At 38.5% G+C, this 23759-nt stretch overlaps 1 protein-coding gene across 1 annotated transcript in view; it reads left to right on the top strand.

The window, feature by feature from the left end:
• PLA2G4A (phospholipase A2 group IVA) overlaps positions 1-23759 on the top strand; it is a 137160-nt gene that overhangs the window by 54544 nt on the left and 58857 nt on the right. The window contains exons 5-6 of the mRNA XM_082833494.1: positions 12332-12369; positions 15134-15275. Coding sequence (XP_082689620.1) covers positions 12332-12369; positions 15134-15275 — 180 coding nt within the window. The remainder of the gene's footprint in view (positions 1-12331; positions 12370-15133; positions 15276-23759) is intronic.

The following is a 23759-nucleotide window of genomic DNA, read 5'->3' as shown; positions in this document are numbered from 1 at the left end:
TACATGGAGAGTTTTAGAACAGTGCCTGGCCCAGTAAACAGTAAATAAATATTAGATATTCTCATTTAATTATACTGGCCAGATTGAACTATTTGTCAAGTGCTTCATGAAACTGACTTAACTGACTATTACACTTACTTATTTGTTTGAACTTACTGATTGAAATGAACTTATTTATATACGGGTAGAGCCTATAAATTTAGTAATCATCGTTTCAACACAGTTCAAAATCAAGAATGCTCTAGTCACCCATTACTGAATATATTAAGTGTGGCTTTGGGTTGCAATATCCCATTTTAAAGCAGAAAGAGTTTCTTCCGAATTTAGTGTGTTTTGTGTAAACAAAGTAGCCCACTTCAAGAAAATCGTGAACATGCTAAGATTTGGAAGTAAGACAGGGAAAAATTACACTTCTCTATTCTCTAGATGAATCTTTACCTTGGCCAATATTCTGAGAAGGTAGCCTCTGATTTTCCACTGTGTCGTGTTTTAAGTTGACATATTTATTTAGAAGTTAGTGTTATTGTTTAAAAATAGCCATGTCTCACGGTTTCTGTGGTGTCTGATTTTGGCTGAATGCTTTCTTTGATTTTTGCTCATTCCTGATTGCAACTTGAAAACGAATGAGAGAGTTCTATAGAAGAGACAGTGACAAAACTTTTAAAAACTGGGAGTTTTGATGGTGAGTCAGTATCAGGATGATTTCATTGGAAAACCATGTATTGATGTGTGAAGACAAAGACTACAATTTAGCAAAGTGAATGAGACCAAGCAGATTTTGGAGGGAAAACAAGAGAAATGTATAATTTTGTGAGAAATTTGGGAGATCTTTGGCTAAGATGTGAATGCCATTACATTGATGCAGGGCAGAGTTCAGACGAAGGTCAAACAATTCCTGGCTTTATGAGAGAATGCATTTTTATTTTGGAACACTAGCAATGCAAACTTAAGTGAGTCTGTTTTCATACTTCTACAGTTTATAACTTTTAAATTACAGGGCATTTTAGAGTGCTCTTGTATCCTTGGGGTCCTCTTCTGGACCTAAGCTCCATCAGGGACTAGAAAACTTTCAGCCTATTTACTGTTGTTACCCAGCCTGACACACATCAGACACTTCCTTTTTTTTTTTTTTTGCGGTACACAGGCCCCTCCCCGCTGTGGCCTCTCCCGTTGTGGAGCACAGGCTCTGGACGCGTAGGCTCAGCGGCCATGGCTCACGGGCCCAGCCGCTCCGCCGCATGTGGGATCTTCCCGGACCGGGGCACGAACCCGTGTCCCCTGCATCGGCAGGCGGACTCCCAACCACTGCGCCACAAGGGAAGCCCAGACACTTTCATTTCTGAATGCACTTATGGGAAATATAGAAAATCTGGGAAGTGCTCAGACGGGCATAATGAAAGTAAATGAAGTTTAAAAAAGAGAAGAACAAGAATGTGAGAGATTTCCATTTGGAGAAAAAAAGATAGTGTTTTGGCTCGGTACTAGTGCTCTAGGAAATCTGGTTTATTGTATAATAGCTGATGATTACACAACTCTTTCTGAATTTCCAGCGTCCACATAAAGAAAAGGGACCTTAAATTAAGAGCAAAGAGATTGTTGTCAAATAAAAGGAAGAAAACTCTGTGTGATAGAGTGAAACATGGCTACAGGGAAAATAGTGTGCTTTTTAATCTTTCAAATCTTTTAAGACTGTCTGGGTTATCTGGGGAGACACAATTATCCTGAATTCTTGGGTGATGGATTATATGATTCCTGGTAATAAATGCTAAATTAATTAAGAAATTAGATATATTAAATAGACTTACTATGGTGATCATTTTGCATTATACACAAATATTGAATCATTATGTTACATACCTGAAACTAATATGTGATATGGCAATTATATCTCAGTCAAAAAAATGTTAGTTTTTAGTGTTATCAAAAAGTCACATGTGTTTAAAAAGATGATTTTAGCAGTGTATCATTCAATTTTAAACATGCAAAATTTGTTTACATGTGACCTTGTTTGTATTGGTGGGATTGTAACTTCTACTCTGCACTTGAATTGCCTATTTGTTAGATCCACATATGATTACTTCTTCATAGGATGAAGTTACAGTTTATGGAAACATGATTTTTTGCAAAAGTTGCCCTTTTTTTGGATATAATTTTATTTGCTATCTTGCATAGGTCAGGTAAATACAGGCAAAGCAAAAAATATTATATAATTCTCTTGAAAGATATAAATGATTATTGAATCAACATGGTAATAAGTTGCTCTTTGTTTCTACCAAGGGGGGAAAAAAAGAGTAAATTGGGGCTTCCCTGGTGGCGCAGTGGTTGAGAGTCCTCCTGCCTATGCAGGGGACACGGGTTCGTGCCCCGGTCCGGGAAGATCCCACATGCCACGGAGCGGCTGGGCCCGTGAGCCATGGCCGCTGGGCCTGTGCGTCCGGAGCCTGTGCTCTGCAACGGGAGAGGCCACAACAGTGAGAGGCCCACGTACCGCAAAAAAAAAAAAAAAAGAGTAAATTGACTCAGTAGGGATCAGAATTCAAAATAAAGGTTTATTGAAAGTGAAGTTTGTAAATACTGGAGTATTTTAGTAAGAGAAGGCATGGCATATTAGATGAGCTCTTTACTAATAGGATAGATTTTCAAGTTAAAAATTATTTGACTGTGTGCATCTTTTGGAAATAACTTTAACACTTAAACACTTTATTTATTCATTTATTTATTTTGTGGTGCGTGGACCTCTCACTGTTGTGGCCTCTCCCGTTGCGGAGCACAGGCTCCGGACGCACAGGCTCAGCAGCCATGGCTCACGGGACCAGCCACTCCGCGGCATGTGGGATCTTCCGGGACCGGGGCATGAACCCCTGTCCCCTGCATTGGCAGGCGGACTCTCAACCACTGCACCACCAGGGAAGCCCGGAAATAATAATTTTAAATGACTTCCTTAATGCCAGGCACTATGCTTGTTGCATTAGCTTTATTATTTCAAAATGACCCTGGGAAGTTTGCAAGAGAATTCGTGGGTTAGATACTTTTAAAATTATTTTTAAGTCTGAAATGGCTTTTTTAAAAATAGTTTCTCTCCTATAGTTCCCTTCCCCTGCCCCAACTGAACATCTCCCATTGTAAGCATCTAAAATTGCTTTCCACTGTGGAATTCAAAAAAGAGATTGTTGTTTCCCCCCAAGAACATACAATGAGTACAGCCTGCTTCTCACATTAATAATTCCTAGAAGAGGTGGAGCTCTCTTCATTGTCCTTGTTCCTGGCTAAGTATTATGGGGTGGCGGAGACCCAGGGAAATTTGGTCGCCTTTCCTTCTAATTGCCTTGATAATGCAAGCCACCTGGAAGAGTGTGATGCAGAGATGCTTCATGGAGTGTGTGGGAAGGAGTTTACAATAATTGTTTAATGCCTCACAGGAAGCACATATTTTTGTGGCACTTTTATATGAATGACATGTTCCAGGTGAAAGACGCAGAGAGATTGTGAGTGTCCGTCTTCATAGCATGTCTGAACATAGTGCATCAAGAGGGAAAATTTAAAATTTCCTCCAGGTTGTGAGTGGTCCACTTGGGCAACACATGGAAGTAGGGATCCGAATCCACGTGACAAGAAACATGGCAGCACCTTCTATAACACTCCGAATGGTGGAAAAATCCTGTGTTTTCTCTTCCCTCATCCTGCTTTCATTTAAAGAGTCTTAGCAGTCTGTCTAGGATCATGGATGTCTCAGCCAAGAAATGTTGCAGATGGACGTAGAAGGGATATTCTTATGGAGAAGAGAAATATGAACATAAACATAGCACAGCTAATTTTCCTTTTGTTAAATTGTTGGGACAAGTAGTCATTAGATATATTCAGGCATCAGATTTTTTTCTTTTCTTTTCTTTGGCTGTGCTGCACAGCTTGTGGGATCTTAGTTCCCCGACCAGGGATTGAACCCGTACCCTCAGAAGGGAAAGCACAGAGTCCTAACCACTGGATTGCCAGGGAATTCCGAGGCATCAAATATTTTAAAATGTAAAATGTTTAGGGATCTGCCAGTTGAGAAGCCAGCTTTTTCCCAAACATTTTCTGTCATGAGATGGCACATGGGAATAGGAAGCCCATTCCAGCTTTGAATCTTCCCATTTGTTAGACTGGAAACTAAATATTGAGCTCAAACTCAGCTCAAACTTCATATTGAGCTGTATTCTTGTTCTTTTAATTTCCATTCTTCCTTGGTGCTTTTGCCCTTTGGAGATAAAAACCGTAAATCTAGTCTCATTTTAATAGCAGCTTTCATGTATTTCTTTAAAACAAACAGACTGTGTTTTACCCATGTCTCATTTTTCTAACTATATATCTGAAGAAGTGACCTCATTCAATATAAAATGTTTTCCAAGCCCACTTTGGGAAAGACTCCATTTGAAAGTGGAAATGGGGATGTGCTGGGATGTGGTCTGAGCCGTGCTTTCATTGATAGAATGCACAGCAATTACATTAATTGTTTAGAACCCAATTGTCTTTTTGACTTAAAACTGAACTACAGTACATCGGGGCATGTATAATTCCATTTGTACTAGGATTCTTGATTATTTTATTAACTTCAAAGCAATATTTCTATTCATAGAATTCCACACATAGGAACTGCTGTCTGGGTGGGAACAACCAATGATTTTATCGCTAGTAGCAATGAAAATTTTTTTTAATTTAATTTAATTTTTTATACAGCAGGTTCTTATTTGTTATCTATTTTATACACATCAGTGTATACATGTCAATTCCAACCTCCCAATTCATCCCATCACGAACCCCCACACTTGCCTTCCCCCCTTGGTGTCCATACGTTTCTTCTCTACATCTGTGTCTCTATTTCTGCCTTGCAAACAGTTTCATCTGCACCATTTTTCTGGATTCCACATATATGTGTTAATATATGATACTTGTTTTTCTTTTTCTGACTTACTTCACTCTGTATGACAAGTCCAACCACATCTCTACAAATGACCCAATTTCGTTCCTTTTTATGGCTGAGTAATATTCCATTGTATATAAGTACCACATCTTCTTTATCTATTTGTCTGTCAATGGGCATTTAAGTTGCTTCCATGACCTGGCTATTGTAAATAGTGCTGCAATGAACATTGGGGTGCATGTATCTTTTTGAATTATGGTTTTCTCTGGGTATATGCCCAGTAGTGGGATTGTTGTGTCATATCATAATTATATTTTTAGTTTTTCAAGGAACCTCCATACCGTTCTCCATAGTGCCTGTATCAACTTACATTCCCACCAAACAGTGCAAGAGGGTTCCCTTTTTCCACACCCTCTCCAGCATTTGCTGTTTGTAGATTTTTTGATGATGCCCATTCTAACCAGTGTGAGGTGATACCTCATTGTAGTTTTGATTTGCATTTCTCTAATAATTAGTGATGTTGAGCAGCTTTTCATGTGCCTCTTGGATATCTGTATGTCTTGTTTGCAGAAGTGTCCATTTAGGTCTTCTGCCCATTTTTTTCATTGGGTTGTTTGTTTTTTTTTAATATTGAGCTCCATGAGCTGTTTATATATTTTGGAGATTAATCCTTCATCCATTGATTAATTTGCAAATATTTTCTTCCAGTCTGAAGGCTGTCTTTTCGTCTTGTTTATGGTTTCCTTTGCTGTGCAAAAGCTTTCAATTTTCATTAGGTCCTGTATGCTTATTTTTGTTTTTATTTCCATTACTCTAGGAGGTGGGTCACAAAAGATCTTGCTGTGATGTATGTCAGAGTGTTCTTCCTATGTTTTCCTCTAAGAGTTTTATAGCGTCCGGTCTTACATTTAGGTCTTTAATGCATTTTGAGTTTATTTTTGTGTAAGGTGTTACGGAGTGTTCTAATTTCATTCTTTCATGTGTAGCCGCCCAGTTTTCCCAGCACCACTTATTGGAGAGACTATCTTTTCTCCTTTGTATATCCTTGCCTCCTTTGTCATAGATTAATTGACCATAGGTGTGTGGGTTTATCTTTGGGTTTTCTATCCTGTTCCATTCATCTATATTTCTGTTATTGTGCCAGTACCATATTGTCTTGATTACTGTAGCTTTGTAGTATAGTCTGAAGTCAGGGAGCCTGATTCCTCCAGCTACATTTTTTTCCCCTCAAGATTGCTTTGGCTATTCGGGGTCTTTTGTGTCTCCATACAAATTTTAAGATTTTTTGTTCTAGTTCTGTAAAAAATGCCATTGGTAATTTGATAGGGATTGCATTGAATTGGTTGATTGCTTTGGGTAGTATAGTCATTTTCACAATATTGATTCTTCCAATCCAAGAACATGGTATAGCTCTCCATCTGTTTGTGTCATCTATGATTTCTTTCATCAGTGTCTTAGTTTTCTGAGTACAGATCTTTTACCTCCTTAGGTAGGTTTATTTCTAGATATTTTATTCATTTTGTTGCAATGGTAAATTGGAGTGTTTCCTTAATTTCTCTTTCTGATCTTTCATTGTTAGTGTATAGGAATGCAAGAGATTTCTGTGCATTAATTTTGTATCCTGCAACTTTATCAAATTCATTGATAAGCTCTAGTAGTTTTCTGGTGGCACCTTTAGGATTCTCTATGTATAGTATCATATCATCTGTAAACAGTGACAGTTTTACTTCTACTTTTCCAATTTGTATTCCTTTTATTACTTTTTCTTCTCTAATTACTGTAGCTAGGACTTCCAAAACTATGTTGAATAATGGTGATGAGTGTCAACATCCTTGTCTCATTCCTGATCTTATAGGAAATGCATTCTGTTTTTCACCATTGAAAAGGATGTTTGCTGTGGGTTTGTCATATATGGCCTTTGTTATGTTGAGGTAGGTTCCCTCTGTGCCCACTTTCAGGAGAATTTTTATCATAAATGGGTGTTGAATTTTGTCAAAAGCTTTTTCTGCATCTATTGAGATGATCATATGGTTTTTATTCTTCAATATATTAATATGGTGTATCACATTGATTAATTTGTATATATTGAAGAATCCTTGCATCCCTGGGATAAATTCCACTTGATCATGGTGTATGATCCTTTAAATGTGTTGTTGGATTCTGTTTGCTAGTATTTTGTTTAGGAGTTTTTGCATCTATATTCATCAGTGATATCGGTCTGTAATTATCTTTCTTTGTAGTATCTTTGTCTGGCTTTGGTATCAGGGTGATGGTGACCTTGTAGAATGAGTTTAGGAGTGTTCTTTCCTCTGCAATTTTTTGGAAGAGCTTGAGAAGGATGGGTGTTAGCTATTCTCTAAATGTTTGATAAAATTCGCCTGTGAAGCCATCTGGTCCTGGGCTTTTGTTTGTTGGAAGATTTTTAATCCCAGTTTCAATTTCGTTACTTTTGATTGGTCTGTTCATATTTTCTATTTCTCCTGGTTCAGTCTTAGGAGGTTATACCTTTCAAAGAATTTGTCCATTTCTTCCAGGTTGTCCAATTTATTGGCATAGAGTCACTTGTAGTAGTCTCCTAGGATGCTTTGTATTTCTGTGGTGTCCATTGTAACTTCTACTTTTTCCTCTCTAATTTTATTGATTTGAGTCCCATCCCTCTTTTTCTTGATGAGTCTGGCTAAAGGTTTATCAATTTTGTTTATCTCTTCAAAGAAACACCTTTTAGTTTTATTGATCTATTGTTTTCTTTGTTTCTATTTCATTTATTTCTGGTCTGATATTTATGATTTCTTTCCTTCTACTAACTTTGGGTTTTGGTCTTCTTTGTCTAGTTCCTTAAGGTGTAAGGTTAGATTGTTTATTTGTGATTTTTCTTGTTTCTTGAGGTAGGATTGTGTTGCTATAAACTTCCCTCTTAGAACTGCTTTTGCTGCATCCCATAGGTTTTGGATTGTCATGTTTTCATTGTCATTTGTCTCTAGGTATGTTTTGACTTCCTCTTTGATTTCTTCAGTGATCTATTGGTTGTTTAGTAACATATTGTTTAGCCTCCATGTGTTTGTGCTTTTTACGTTTTTTTCCCTGTAATTGATTTCTAATTTCATAGTGTTGTGGTCAGAGGAGATGCTTGATTTGATTTCAGTTTTCTTAAATTTACCACAGGTTGATTTGTGACCCAAGATGTGATCTGTCCTGGAGAATGTTCCGTGTGCACTTGAGACGAAACTGTAATCTGTAGTTTTCGGATGGAATGTCCTATAAATATCAGTTAAATGTATCTGGTCTATTGTGTCATTTAAAGCTTGTGTTTCCTTGTTAATTTTCTGTCTGGTGATCTGTGCATTGGTGTAAGTGAGTTGTTAAAGTCCCCCACTATTATTATGTTACTGTCTGTTTCATCTTTTAGAGCTGTTAGCATTTGCCTTATGTATTGAGGCACTCTTATGTTGGGTGCATATATATTTATAATTGTTATATCTTCTTCTTGGATTGATCCCTTGGTCATTACGTAGTGTCCTTCCTTGTCTCTTGTAACATTCTTTACTTTAAAGTCTTTTTTATCTGATATGAGTATTGCTACTAGAGCTTTCTTTTGATTTCCAGTTGCATGGAATATCTTTTTCCATCCCTTCATTTTCAGTCTGTATGTTTCCCTAGGTCTGAAGTGGGTCTCTTGCAGACAGCATATACATGGGTCTTGTTTTTGTATCCATTCAGCAAGCCTGTGTCTTTTAGTTGGAGCATTTAATCCATTCATATTTAAGGTGATTATTGATATGTATGTTCCTATTACCATTTTCTTAATTGTTTTGGGTTTGTTTTTGTAGGTCCCCTTCTTCTCTTGTGTTTCCCACTTAGGGAAGTTCCTTTAGCATTTGTTGTAGAGCTGGTTTGGTGGTGCTGAATTCTCTTAGCTTTTACTTGTCTGTAAACCTTTTGATTTCTCCGTCAAATCTGACTGAGATCCTTGCTGGGTAGAGTAATCTTGGTTGTAGGTTCTTCCCTTTCATCACTTTAAATATATCATGCCACTCCCTTCTGGCCTGTAGAGTTTCTGCTGAGAAATCAGCTGTTAGCCTTATGGGAGTTCCCTTGTATGTTATTTGTCATTTTCCCCTTGTTGCTTTTAATAATTTTTCTTGTTTTTAATTCTTGTCAATGTGATTACTATGTGTCTCGGCCTGTTTCTGCTTGGGTTTATCCTCCCTGGGACTCTCTGTGCTTCCTGGACTTGGGTGGCTATTTCCTTTCCCATGTTAGGGAAGTTTTTGACTATAAAATCTTCAAATATTTTCCCAGGCCGTTTTTCTCTCTCTTCTTCTCTGGGACCCCTATAATATGAATGTTGGTGCGTTTAATGTTGTCCCAGATGTCTCTTAGTCTGTCTTCATTTCTTTTCATTCTTTTTTCTTTATTCTGTTCCATGGCAGTGATTTCCACCATTCTATCTTCCTGGTCAGCTATCCATTCTTCTGCCTCAGGTTTATTCTACTATTGATTCCATGTAGTGTATTTTTCATTTCAGTTATTGTATTGTTCATCTCTGTTTGTTTCTTCTTTAATTCTTCTAAGTATTTTTTCTTTAATCCTTCTAGGTCTTTATTAAACATTTCTTGTATTTTCTCAGTCTTTGCCTCCATTCTTTTTCTGAGGTCTTGGATCATCTTCACTATCATTATTCTGAATTCTTTTTCTGGAAGGTTGCCTAGCTCCACTTCATTTAGTTGTTTTTCTGGGGTTGTATCTTGTTCTTTCATCTGGTACATAGTCCTCTACCTTTTCATTTTGTCTTTCTGTGAATGCGGTTTTTGTTCCACAGGCTGTAGTAATGTAGTTCTTCTTTCTGCTGTCTGCTCTCTGGAGGATGAGACTATCTAAGAGGCTTGTGCAAACTTCCTGATGGGAGGGACTGGTGGTGGGTAGAGCTGGGTGTTGTTCTGGTGGGCAGAGCTCAGTAAAACTTTAATCTGCTTTTCTGCTGATGCATGGAGTGAGTTCCCTCTCTGTTAGTTGTTTGGTCTGAGGCAACTCAGTTCTGGAGGCTATAGGCTCTTTGTTGGGGCAAATGTCGGACTCCAGGAGGGCTCATGCCAAGGAGTCCTTCCCAGAACTTCTGCTGCCAGTGTCCTTGTCTCCACGGTGAGCCAGAGACACCCCCCACCTCTGCAGGAGACCCTCCAACACTAGTAGGTAGCTCTGGTTCAGTCTCCTATGGAGTTACTGCTCCTTCCCCCTGGGTCCTGAGGCACACAGTACTTTGTGTGTGCCCTCCAAGAGTGGAGTCTCTGTTTCCCCCAGTCCTGTAGACATCCTGCAATCAGATCCAACGAGCCTTCAAAGTCTGATTCTCTGGGAATTCCTCCTGCTGTTGCCAGACCCCCAGGTTGAGAAGCCTGATGGGGGGCTCAGACCCTTTACTCCAGTGGGTGGACTTCTGTGGTATAATTGTTCTCCAGTTTGTGAGTCACCCACCCAGTGGTTATGGGATTTGATTTTATTGTGATTGCACCCCTCTTACCGTCTCATTGTGGCTTCTCCATTGTCTTTGGTTGTGGGGTATCTTTTTGTTGAGTTCCAATGTCTTCCTGTCAGTGATTGTTAAGCAGTTAGTTGGGATTCTGGTGCTCTTGCAAGAGGGAGTGAGCACACATCCTTCTACTCCGCCTTCTTGAACCAATCTCCCAATGAGATATTTCTTGACAGGAAAAGATGCCTGATGTGCTCCCGCTCCACACACACATGCACAATAATTCAATGGATACTTATTGATTGTATGTTGTATGCCAAATACTGTGCAATGAACATGTAATAGAGACCTATTTAAGACAGAGCTTATGATTTAGTGGGAAAGGCAAATTTTTGGACAGATAATTTCCATACCTTTTTCTTACTGTTAAAATTCAGTACTGAGAATTATCCATGAACTTATTTTAACATTTTGGAAAGCTCCTTCTAGTTTATTTCTTTCCATCCCCTGAAACCAAAAAAGAAAAAGCCAATAATCTATAGCATTTTATGTTGGCTCAAAAAATATCCTCTTCCCATTTTAAGAGGCATATCCTAGTTCTGTTCTATTTGAAGGTATTCAACAGGTTCATTCTAGCTATATTCTTGTGGTAACTGATGTAATAAAAATAATAGCACCATCTTACACTTGTGCAGGAAACTTTGAAACATTTTCTCATTTGGTTCTCTCAACAATCTAAAGTTACATTATTCATAACTAATGGCAGGGATAGTATTGAGAAGTCCTTTCTATACAACAGATTTATAGCCTCTGGAAAGACATCTTTTAATACCCCTTTTCTCTGTGGATATTAGTAATTCTTTTTTTTATTAAACCCAAATTGGCCCACTGACAGGATGGATTCCTCCCATAAGTTTGGTTGGTTCATATAGTGTTGAAAAAATAAAAACCTGAGCCCCACATCCCATTTGTAGATGTTTCTTAAACTGACCACAGTTGGTTGGCCCCTGGGTCCTGCTGTCCACCTTGGATAGGCATTCTGTCTTCAGTTTACTGTAGCCTGCACTTGTCACAAATGCACAAGTGTTCATTTTCACCCAGGTTTTAACTTTGGCCTCTGATTCTGAGGCCCAGACAGCCCCAGAATAATGATACACATCTTCATATTTTTAGATCTCAGGAAGTTTTTACGATATTTGAGTAATGATTTTGGTATACACTGCTTCTTTTTAATGAAGAAGGAAAACAACCATGCCAAGACAATTCTTATGGTTGTGAAAATGATGTATAGCAGGGTCCCCAACCCGTGGGCCATGGACCAGTACCAGTCTGTGGCCTGTTAGGAACAAGGCCACACGACAGGAGGCGAGCTGCAGGCGAGTGAGCAAAGCTTCATCTGTATTTACAGCTGCTCCCCATCGCTCGCATTACTGCCTGAGCTCCGTCTCCTGTCAGCATTGTGGTGAGTTGTGTAATTATTTCATTATATATTACAATGTAATAATAATGGAAATAAAATGCACAGTAAATGTCATGCGCTTGAATCATACCAAAACCATCCCCCCTGCCAATCTGTGGAAAAATTGTCTTCCACAAAACCGGTCCCTGGTGCCAAAAACGTTGGGGACTGCTGACTTATAGGATTTCCCTGGCAGTCCAGTGGTTAAGACTCTGTGCTTCCACTGCAGGGGGAACAGGTTCAATCCCTGGTTGGGAAATTAAGATCCCACATGCCGTGTGGCACAAATGATGTAGAAAGTAGGCTTCTCTCATAAAAAATAGCAAAAATTTATTTATTGAGATACACCTATAATTTAGGGTCTTCATGGAGCTATGTTACTTTTATTTTTAGTATATATTTTAGGTTAAAAATAATCTGTCACTCAAAAATTATTTTGACTTTGTTTGCATTATATATAATACACTTCCATTTTATGACCCTAATCTGACTAATATATCTATCCTAGGTCACTGAAATGATTCTGGAAATGTCTCTTGAAGTTTGGTAAGTCCATTTATTTCGTTGGATGGATCCACCGACTGATTTTAATAGTTAAAGAATACACTTTTAATATATGAAATAACTCTGACACCTTTGAGTATCAAAAATGCATTAAATGTACTTCGTTTTTTTTTAGCTCTCTCCTAATAACTACAGTATTAAAAAGAAAAAACTAATATTCTTTGCTTAGTTTTCCAGCAGTTTGGTAGTTAAATCATAAATGTCAGAAGAAGAGCCTTTAGAAGGGGTTCTTCCTCAAGTTAAATATATATTCCCATAGAAATAAATATAGCTATTGAAGCCTATTTTCATTGCTGATTCAGATAGGTATTAAAAAATATGACAGTGAACATACACAGGAAACTATAAGAGGAAAAACTGAAAATTGAGACTTTGTTCATAATGATCATCAGGAAAACAAATGGTTAAGTCCCATGATGTGTGTTGCTCTTTCAAAGTGGTCTCCAAAGATGAATGTTGAAAATTCATTTATTTATTTTCATATGGTGAGTCTTAGGGGAGTCAGGCCTGCCTTGAGAATTAGCTCATCTCTGACCTCATGCTGAGGTTGATAGATCCCACCTGCCTCAACCTCTCTGCATCTCTTTGAACTTCCCTGTTGAAGTGGGTTTTACCAGAGTTACTAGTACACATTTTATTTACACGAACATCACAAAATTAATGTAGCATTCTCATTTCTTATGATTTGCTAACTGAATGATAATGGATACATTGACATTGAGTTTAGGTATTTCTCTTGTTTTGATCCCCAGAAAATGTTGGTTCAACTTAAAAAATTATTACATAAAATACTACTGTCATTCAATATATGTCAGCATGTATCAGAGGACAGTCCAACTTTTTTAGTTGTGTTATTTTCAATTACATCGATTCTTGCTTACAAGTGGTATATTTTGGCATGAGATTAGAAATATTTTTGTTACTTGACTATGAAAATAATGCTATTTGTTTTAATGGGAAATGATCTCCACTGGTGTAATTAGGACAAAATTATGCTTTAATAAAGCAGAGTTATCCAAAAAATGGAGGTAAAAAAAAACCTCAGCTAAATGTATACATAGGTCCAGAAGCAATTTACTATATATTTACAGTGAACTTTAATCAAGCTCTATTTTTATATGTTAATTTGTCTTGACTCTAAAATGAAATGTTGGATTTCCCTCATGGCGATTAAGAATCCGCCTGCCAGAGTGAAGTAATTCAGAAAGAGAAAAACAAATACCGTATGCTAACACATATATGTGGAATCTAAAAAAAAAAAAAAAAAAAAGTACAGATGAACCTAGTGGCAGTGCAGGAATAAAGACAGACATAGAGGATGGACTTGAGGACATGGCAGGGGAGGGGAGGGGGAAGCTGGGGCGAAGTGAGAGTAGCATCAACCTATATACACTACCGAATGTACAATAGTTAGCTAGTGGGAAGCAGCAGCATAGCACAGGGAGATCAGCTTGGTGCTTTGCGATGACCTAGAGAGGTGGGATAGGGAGGGTGGGAGGGAAGCTCAAGAGAGAGGGGATATGGGGATATATGTATACATAGGGCTGATTCACATTGTTGTACAACAGAAACTAACACAGTATTGTGAAGCAATTATACTCCAGTAGAGATGTATTTTAAAAAAAAAAGAATCCGCCTGCCAGTGCAGGGGGCATGGGTTCAATCCCTGGTCCGGGAAGATTCCCACATGCCATGGAGCAACTAAGCCCATATGCCACAACTACTGACCCCACACGCCACAGCTACTGAAGCCCGAGTGCCGAGGGCCTGTGCTCTGCAACAAAAGAAGCCGCCACAATGAAAAACCTGCACACTGTGATGAAAAGTAGCCTGTGCTCACCACAACTAGAGAAAGCCTGCACACAGCAACGAAGACCCCAAGGCAGCCAAAATAAATAAATAAAATAAAATAAAATAAAATAAATAAAATGAAATGTTCATTAAAGAAAAACTCAATTTTTCATGGAATGTCTTCCATTAAATATAAAATAAAATCAGGAAAGAAATTAGAGAGTTAAAGATAGTACATAAAAGAAGACACACACAAGCCATACGTCTGTTACTATATTTATAAAATTGCTCAACATATTTTGAATTTTCTTTTAGATATTTTTGTACTGATATCTTCTAAACATTTATGTTAATTGCTTTATTTGTAGATCTTTTAAAAATCATGCTTCTCGTGCTTAATGTAAGATAATGATCAACATAGTACATTACAAGGAACATGAGTTCCAGAATGAGAAACCCTGGATTTAAATATCTACTTGCTAATTTTGTTAACAGTTGAAAGATTTCTAATTACTTTTTTACTCATTTGTAAAATAAGAAAAGTACTTTATATCCATTGTGATGATTTAGTGAGGTGTTCTGCCTAAAGAGCATGTATTATAGGAATTTTTTCCACTTGTATACACATGTTTGTGGTGGTACTGTTTGTAGTAGTTAAAAAAAATTGGACATAATGTCAATATTTATGGATACATAAATTGTGCTCTAATTATATAATGAAAATACTCCATAATAGTAAATATATTTGAATTAGTTCTACTTATAAACACAGATGAATCTCAAAAATGAAATGTTCAATGGAAAAAAATGATTTGCAGCATACATACAGTTGATAGCATTTATACAAAAATTAGAAACCTGTAAAGTGACTCTATATATTATTTAGACCTAAATGTATAATGTAAAATACAAGGCTACTGGGGACATTGGTTCATGATCTCTATTTTATATACAGTTCATCCCCAGACCTCCGATTTAGTATGGCTCTGTGTGACCAGGAGAAAGCTTTCCGACAACAAAGAAAAGAAAACATAAAGGAAAACATGAAGAAACTCCTGGGTCCAAAGAATAATGAAGGCTTGTATTCTACACGTGATGTGAGTTGGAAATTTTTCAAATGTTATTGCAACTTAATAATAATTTTGTTTGTACTTTCTCCCAAATTCCACCCAAATGTGACAATATTGAGATTAAGCATTATTTCTCTATCTTTTTAAGGTAGGGTAAGTGTTTCATAAACAGAAACTCTTTGAGGAAGATCATCACAAATGCTGCCCATATTTGGTAATATTTATCAGATATAGATTTTAAAAGAGAAATAGGCAGACTGATGCACAAGATGTTCATTTCATTAGTAAGAAAAGTTTAACCTATAAAAGGATATAAAATGATCATTGAATTCATTTTAATACAGACTAAGATTAAACAATTGTGGGACTTATCATTACTGAACAAGAGCAAAATGTTGTAAATCTTAATGACAACAATTAACAAAAAATGTTCTTAAAAGATGTGAATAGGGAGATAAAAGGAAATATTTCAAATTATTACTATTTCATAGCAGGAAGTGAAAAGATATCATCCAAAATTGACCAACTAGTTAAAACAATAACCTCCACATTTTAATATTTTCATAATCTTAATTATAGAGAGATGTTAAAATTACAATATTTTCATCAACAAATATTGAAAGTACAGTCCTTCAATTGTACTTTAATTTCTTTTTCTTCCCTTAAATTCCAGCAAAGTAAATGGCATTTATTATTCAGTAACTTGTATTCTACAATCCAGTTTTTGTCTATTTGTCTATTCATTTATCTCTTCACTCATGTATCTATGTGTCAGTCTCCCTATCTATCTACCTACCTACCTACCTGTCCATTCATCCACCCATCCATCCATCCATAGGTCTATCCTTCTTTCTGAAATCTACAAAAATAAATTGCTGCCATAGTTAATAATACTGTATTATATATTTTAAAGTTGCTAAGAGAGTAGATATTAAAAGTCCTCATCACAAGAAAAAAATTTTGTAACCATATGTGGGGAGAAATATTAACTAGACTTATTGTGGTGATCATTTCACAATACATACAAATATCAAATCATTATGTGGTACACCTGAAACTAATATAATGTATGTCAATTATACCTCAATAAAACAAAATTAAAAAAATGAATTGCTGCAATGATGCTCATCAAATGATAATAATGAAATTTCTTCTTAGTGGCATATCAGGTAATTTTGTTTTTTACTTATTTCTTTGAGTTTTTCTGTTAATTGAATATTTTAGATGAACATAATTTATTTTTAGAAAGATATTTTCATTAAATGTGTAAGTCAATATATATTTTATATCTATTGATAAGCATATATATTTACCCCCATGCATGTACACACAGACCAGAGATTAAAGATTACTGTAGATTAAGGACAAAATGCCACTGGAAATGAGAAATAAATTCTGAGTAAGGGGGCCAGATGGGTACCCCTGTCCCACATGTGATGGCACATTTCTAAATGTGTTTCTAGGTGGGTGTAGCAGGGGTCGAAAGCCAGTGTGGGCTTCTGGAGTGGCTTTTGGTACTAGGGGAGCAAACTCTAAGGTAAAATATTGCTGATGGGGATTTTTCCTAAAAGGAAGCTTGGAGGAGAAGCAAAACCTCCATTGAAGCTTCTATTTAAAAAAAAAAGAGACTGCCCTTCAATCATGCATCTTGTGGTTGCTTATTGTCTCCGGCTGATGAGTCCTTGAAGACACATCCTTCTGTATGTATTACTCAGAAGTTTCTAGCTTCCTGGGAAGTCTTTTTGGGTGTTTTGTTTGTTTTTCTGTAGTAAACCTTCCATCAGCAGTTCTACACCATCTTTTTGTCCCCATCCTTGTTTGGCATTGTTATGCCCTTGGAGCAGAGAAATGATATTTCAAGTTTTTTTGATTTCTGCCATTTCTCATTTGTTGAGACACTGTGCTGGGAACTTGAGGTGAATAAAACTGAAATGGTTAATACCAAGCGGTCACTTTCCTTGGTGAGTTTAAAGCCTAAGTTGGGGAGAAAGCCATTTCAGCAGATGAAACAGTGATGGAAATGGATACCTCTGTTAATTCATGGTCGTCAGCTTCATTTGGGAGACCCATGCTGGCCGTTTCAGTGTTTCCCAGCCTAGTTGCTTTCCATTTATTTAAAATGCTTTTTATTTCACTCCCAGCTGCTGATCCACCCCCTGCCTCCCTCACAGCTGATAGACTTGCCTCCTAATTAGAGAAATTAAAAGTCAGGTGACAAATCTTTCATTTCTTGGCATAGGATTGACATGTTTCATAACCCGGGCTTACCCTTTGCCACTTCCCTCTGAGCTCAATGGAGGAAACAGCGCCTTTTCTTTCCAGAGTCACATCATCTCAGATATGGATTGCAAACCGTTAGGAGCCCCAACATAGCAACTGTCCAGTCCTCCCAGGGCTGCTCCCCACCTCTGTTGTCTGCCTCCATGTTTGTATGAAATTTTCCTGCTCTAAACTCTGATATAGAGAGAGAAAAAAGGAACCAAAAAATCCCCATGGAATGTACATTCCCATCTCCTTTCCGCTCTGCTTCTCTCCTTATCTTCACAAACTTTTCCAAAGTTTCCTACACAATCTCATTCTACTTCCTGCTTTCCTCGGGCTTCTGCCCTCATGACTCTACAGCGGCTGCTTTACCAGTCACAGGTACCAGCTAACAAATGCAAACGATCTTCTGGCCCTGTGTTCCCTAATTCTGTAGCTGCAAATGACTCATGTTTTCCTACTATTTTAATCATTCACTACCCTTCCCTTACTGTCTTCCCTTTATTTTCATCATGCCTCTCTGGTTCCCTTTACCAGATCTTCTTCCTCTGTGCATTATTTAAATGTGGGTTCTTCAAGACTCAGCCCTAGCCCCTCTTAAGAATTTTCTCTCCCTTCCATGTGTCACCCAGCACATTTGGGCTAAGAACTTTCACACGTATATCAACAACCTAAAATCTCTCTTCTGAGATTCACACCCGAATATCTATACCTCTTCTTTCTGATTCCTTCACTTGTATTCTTAACATCTCACACTAAGCATGGCTGAATCTGTACACAAAATCCTCTGGTCTCTATAGTTCTACTGACACCTGTCCTCTTTCTTTCCACTTTCTGTTCACACTGAATTCAGAGTGATCTTTACAATACACAAATATGATTCTATCCAAGCCAAGCTTAAAATCCTTCCACTGCTCTTAGGACTGGCCTCACAGCATCTCTCCAGCTTCATGTGTTGCTGGTTCATCTCAAATCTCCCATGCTCCCTCCTTTAAGTGCCTCTTCGTTCCAGGTCTCTGCAGAACCCTTCCCAGGTGGCGCTCTTGCATGCATTGTTGCTTCTCTCTGCCTAGGCCTCGCCCTCCCCTCCTTCCCTCCACCCCACCCCCTTTTCAGTTAACTAACAGCCTCCCATGCTTTTTTCTTTTTTTTTTAACATCTTTATTGGAGTATAATTGCTTTACAGTGGTGTGTTAATTTCTGCTGTATAACAAAGTGAATCAGCTATACGTATACATATATCCCCATATCCCCTTCCTCTTGCGTCTCCCTTCCACCTTCCCTATCCCACCCCTCTAGGTGGACACAAGGCACCAAGCTGATCTCCCTATTCTATGCCAGCCTACCATTCTTGAACCAGTGAACATGTCACTTATTCAGACAGTCTTCCTCATCCATTCCTCCCTCCCTCCAGGTCCAAGTTAGGTCTCTCCGTCATGTTCTTTCATAGCACAAATATGCACGTGATCTTCTCCGCATTTCCCACAATCGTACTTAAAAATATTTGTATAGGTACTCATTTAACGTCTTTTTTTCTCCATTAGAATATAATTTTCATGAGGACCATGGCAGTGTCTGTGTTTTTCACCTTTATATTCCCAGCACCAGCTCAGCTCCTGACTCGTGGCAGAGCCTAGGGAAATCTTGTGTTGTGAGGGTCAGAGCACAAGTGCAGGCAGTGGCTTGGCATTTCAGCCAGGGGCTGGCTTTGCTAGAGAGGCATCAGGGGCTCACAACTGAGGAACACTTGCATCAGGTTGTTAGGGAGGGGATAGGTTGAGGAGAAGGCTTGGATGAAAGATCCCAGTTTGAATGGCTGCATTAGAAAGTCTGTGGGGCATATTGGTGCAGACGTCCAGTAGCCTTTGGTCTTAGGTTTTTCTTTTCGAAAGGAAAGTTTCTGCCTCACCTCCCAGGCACTCCTCCTTTTGTGGAAAGGAATCTTTCTGGGAAAATGAAATTTGGCCTAATATTCATACAGATTGGCTTTTCTGCAGCAGATGGAGAATGAGGTAATTGTGCTTTTCTCTGGGCTAGTCTTCAAAAATATTAAACTCATGTTTTTGGAAGTCATTCCTCAAATTAAAACTTTTGATGTTGTTGTTTTGGATTTGGTCGAGCCATTTTTTTCTCTTGGCAGAAATCATCCGTTTAGATATATTCAGCACCACCCATTCCCATAACACAAATATCATTTTCCTATTTTGTGTTTCTCCTTGGCCAAGGGCCTCTTAAACTCCCATTTCCCTTGCTCCCTGCCAAGATCTTCACTTTCACTTTCACTACTGGCTGGTTGGCCTCCTGAAGGTAAGGAGGAGCAGGCTGCTGTCTAAGACAGAACAGCCCTACTCAATTCTCGTTGCAGAGACGGTGCCTGTCTTATTCCCAGTTTTCAACAAATGGTTTGCAGCATCCAGTTTAGGACATCAGTGTCAAATTAAAATGTTGAATGAATTTGGGCAGTAGGAATTTGGGCGCCTTGCTTCTTTCCTCTACTTCACTTGTAAAATGGAGACAATGTCTCATTCAGCTAAAAGGATGAGTACTAAGCAGCCCGAACAATGTGTAAGGCACATCTTCGTTACTCAATACGATAGTAGCTATTAAACCAATACATGGGTGTTGCTGTTACGTAACACCCCAGGGCAATGTCAAATTCAATAAAACCTTAGCTTTCCTACTTGGATAATGAATTAGTTAAATAGTTAAGGTTTCTAGCAATCCAAGAGTTTCTTCTCTTAAGTACTAAGACTTTAAAAAAATTACTCTTAATAAAATGGATGTAAGTGGTTCTAAAAAACGTAATTCTTTGCCCACACTGAACTGATTTAAATGCTCTCATGTCAGTGGCTTTTGCAATCAACTACCATTTCCCCATGCTCTATATATTCCCTTGAAGTAATTTCTTCAAATCACCCCTTTCTCTTTCAACTTTGTTGTTGTGGAATTAAAATCTGATAAGTAAGCTTGTTGTTAGAACACTGTCTCTGATTAGTATAATCTCTTCATAAGTAAAGGGCTGAGATCGTTCCTATGAGTAAATCTGTAACACTATGTGCACGGGAATTTTTGATATATTAGGGTTACTTAGAGGCCACTTCTTTTACATTTTCTTGTTCCAAAATAGCTTTTGGTCAGATGTAGTTTCCAGATTACAGTCTGTTCTGTGAAGTGAAATGCTGCTTTACAGTTTTCATGTCCCCACGTAACTGACCATAAAGGGAGCAAAGCTGGTTGGGGCACTCAGATCTGGCATTAGAATAGCAGGGAAATGAGAGAAGGAAATTTTACTCCAAACTTCATCAAAGAATAAAGGAGGAAATGTTTCCTGTCAAGGCAGAATACAAGGAATATACAATTAGATAGCTTTGGATGAAAGTAGAAGTATAAAGTGGTCCTTAAATAATATAATCTATTATATAGAGTGCTATTCTGTATTTAAGTTTGTCGGATAAATTAAGTGAAAAACTAGAGAAAAAAGAGACTGTCTAGTGACAGAGGGGGAGGCAAAGCAAAATAGTTTCTGCAGGAGGTAATAGAAATCGACCTTGAGTTGTCAATAAGAATTTTTATTCCTTTGTTTATTCTGTTTTCTTCATCTACAATATTCTTCCTCTTGCTTCCACCTTCATTATGACAATAGCACTTTGCTGTGTCAATTCTTATTCCTTTTAGATTGTAAACATTTTGGGGCAAACAGTTTGAACTCCCCTTAGCTAGTTTTGAATGGGACCCAGAGCAAGAGAAGGCTCTCCAACAGGACTCAGTTACTGCGTAAGCTGCTCTGCCCCTTGGGCCATATGACCATTCGGATCCATTGATGCTTGAAGTGTGTGTGGCAGATAGGGATGCTGTGGTAGGTGAATTGCAGCATAGGCACCTTTGGTGTTAGGCCTTGCCATCCTCTGTGGATAACTACCGTCCTTTGAAAAATAGCTTTTGGCCTGCTTACTGGGCCATAGTAGAGATTGAATGCTTAACCATGGGTGACCAAGTTATCATGTGACCTGAGCTGACCATCATGTCATCTGCCCCACCAAGCCATAAAATTGGGTGTGCACAGATGCACTCCATCATCAGATGGAAGTAGAGTATATGAAATTGGGCTGAACAGGCCCTGAAGATACCAATAAGTTCCATGAAGAAGTGGCCCAAATGTCCATGTTCCCCATTCCTGTTACACTGCCTTCTCTTTTCCATCCTCCACCCAGAGCCTCATGGGGGAGATCCCTACGATCAGTTGACAAAAGGAGAGAAAACTTGGGCCTTGTTAGAGGTGATTGTACACACTATTTAGGCACCACTTGAAAGAGGACAGCTGCAGGGCTCAGCAACGTGGTCTTCCCTTCACCAAGGCTGAGCTGGCTACAGCAGCTGCTGAGTACTCAATTGGCCAGCATCAGAGTCCCCAGCAACACCGAGTCCCCAATATAGTAGCATTCCTATGGGTCATCAGTCAGCTACCTGGTGGCAGATTGATTACACTGGACTTCTGCCATCCTGGAAGGGGCATGCTTTGTTTTTACCTGAATAAACACTTACTCTGGTTGCAGATTTGCCTTCCCTGCACTCAAGGATTCTGCCAAAACTACCACCTATAGATATACAAAATGCCTTAGTCACAATATTCCACACAGCATTCTGATCAAGGAACTCACCTCACAGCAAATGAAGTATGGCAACGGGCCATGTCATGGAATTTACCAGCCTTACCATGTTCTCCACCATCATGAAGTAACTAGCTTGATAGAATGGTAGAATACCTTTTGAAGACTCAGTTATAGTGCGAGCTCTGTGGCAATATCCTGGAGGGCTGGAACACGGTTTTCCAGGAGGCTGTAAATGCTCTGACTCAGCATCCAGTATTGACGCTGTTTATCCCCAGGATTCATGGGTCCAGGAGTGGAAGTGGGAGTGGCACCACTCACTATTACCCCTAGTGACCCACTAGCAAAATATTCGTTTCCTGTCTGTGTGACCTTATAGTCTTCTGACTTAGAGGTCTTAGTTGTGAAGGAAGGAATGCTTCCACAGAAGTGGAACAATGATTCTACTGAACTGTAATTTAATACTGCTGCCTGACCTTTTGGGCTTCTCATGCCTCTGAACCAACAGGCAAAGAAGGGAGCTACTCTCTTGGCTGGGGTGGTTGATTCTGACTATTAAGGGGAGATTGGGCTCCTCCTCTCAGGTGGAGGTAATGAAGAGGATGTCTGGAATACAAGGATCCTCTGTGGTGTCTCTTAGTATTATCATGCCATGAGTTAAGTCAATGGAAAACTATAAGAACCCAATCCAGGAAGGACTACTAATGACCCAGACCCTTCAGGAATGAAGGTTTGGTTACTCACCAGCTGAAGTGCTTGTTGAAGGCAAAGAAAATACAGAATGGATAGTGAAAGAAGGTAGCTATAAATACCAACTATGACCAGATGACCAGTTACGGAAATGAGACTGTATTTGCCATGAGTATTTCTTCCTTAGTTTGTTATGAATATGTGCGTGTGTGTGTGCATGTACACACAGAAATACAAAAACAGATTCATATTTAAGTTATGAAGTATCAATGTGAAGAATAAGCATTGTTTAAGGACTTTGTATCCTTTTCTGGGGAAAGGATTAGTGCATTTCCAGTTGTACACAGGATATCTGTATCATGTTAGCCAGGAGTATGACCTTGTTATTGTCTTTCTTTGGATATTAAGTGTGGTTGAAGGAGAGGTATATGGCTGCCGAGTTGAGAAGGGGTGGACTTGTGATGGTCAGTTTGCATCAACTTGGAGGATGTTTTTTGATGCAATTAATATTTAAGTCAGTGAAATTTACGTAATCAGGTTGTCGTCTATAATGTGGGTGGGCCCCACTCTAATCAGTCAAAGGCCTGAATAGAACAAAAAGACCAACCTCACCAAGCAAGAGGGAATTCTCCAGCAGACTACCCTTGGACTTCATCTGAGGCATCAGCTCTCCGGGGTCTCTGCCTGCTGGTGTTTGGACTAAAACTGCATTATTGACTCTCCAGAGTTTGGAGCTTGCTGTCCCATACTGCAAATTTGGACTTGTCATTCTTCACACCTTTGTGATCCAGTTACCTATTGGTTCCATTTCTCTGGAGAACCCTGACTAATACAGGAACCAGGGAGGCAAAAGTCTTTATATAATTGTCAGAACCTAAAATCTATGAAAACATAAAAAAAAAATCCTTGAGCACTTTAGAATTTTCTTTTGTGAGGGAGGAAATTAATAATA

This window comes from Leucopleurus acutus, assembly GCF_964270905.1.
Source record: "Leucopleurus acutus genome assembly, chromosome: 2".
NCBI lineage: Eukaryota > Metazoa > Chordata > Mammalia > Artiodactyla > Delphinidae > Leucopleurus > Leucopleurus acutus.
The sequence above is the reverse complement of the archived record's forward strand: the minus strand, read 5'-3'. Positions and strand labels throughout refer to the sequence as shown.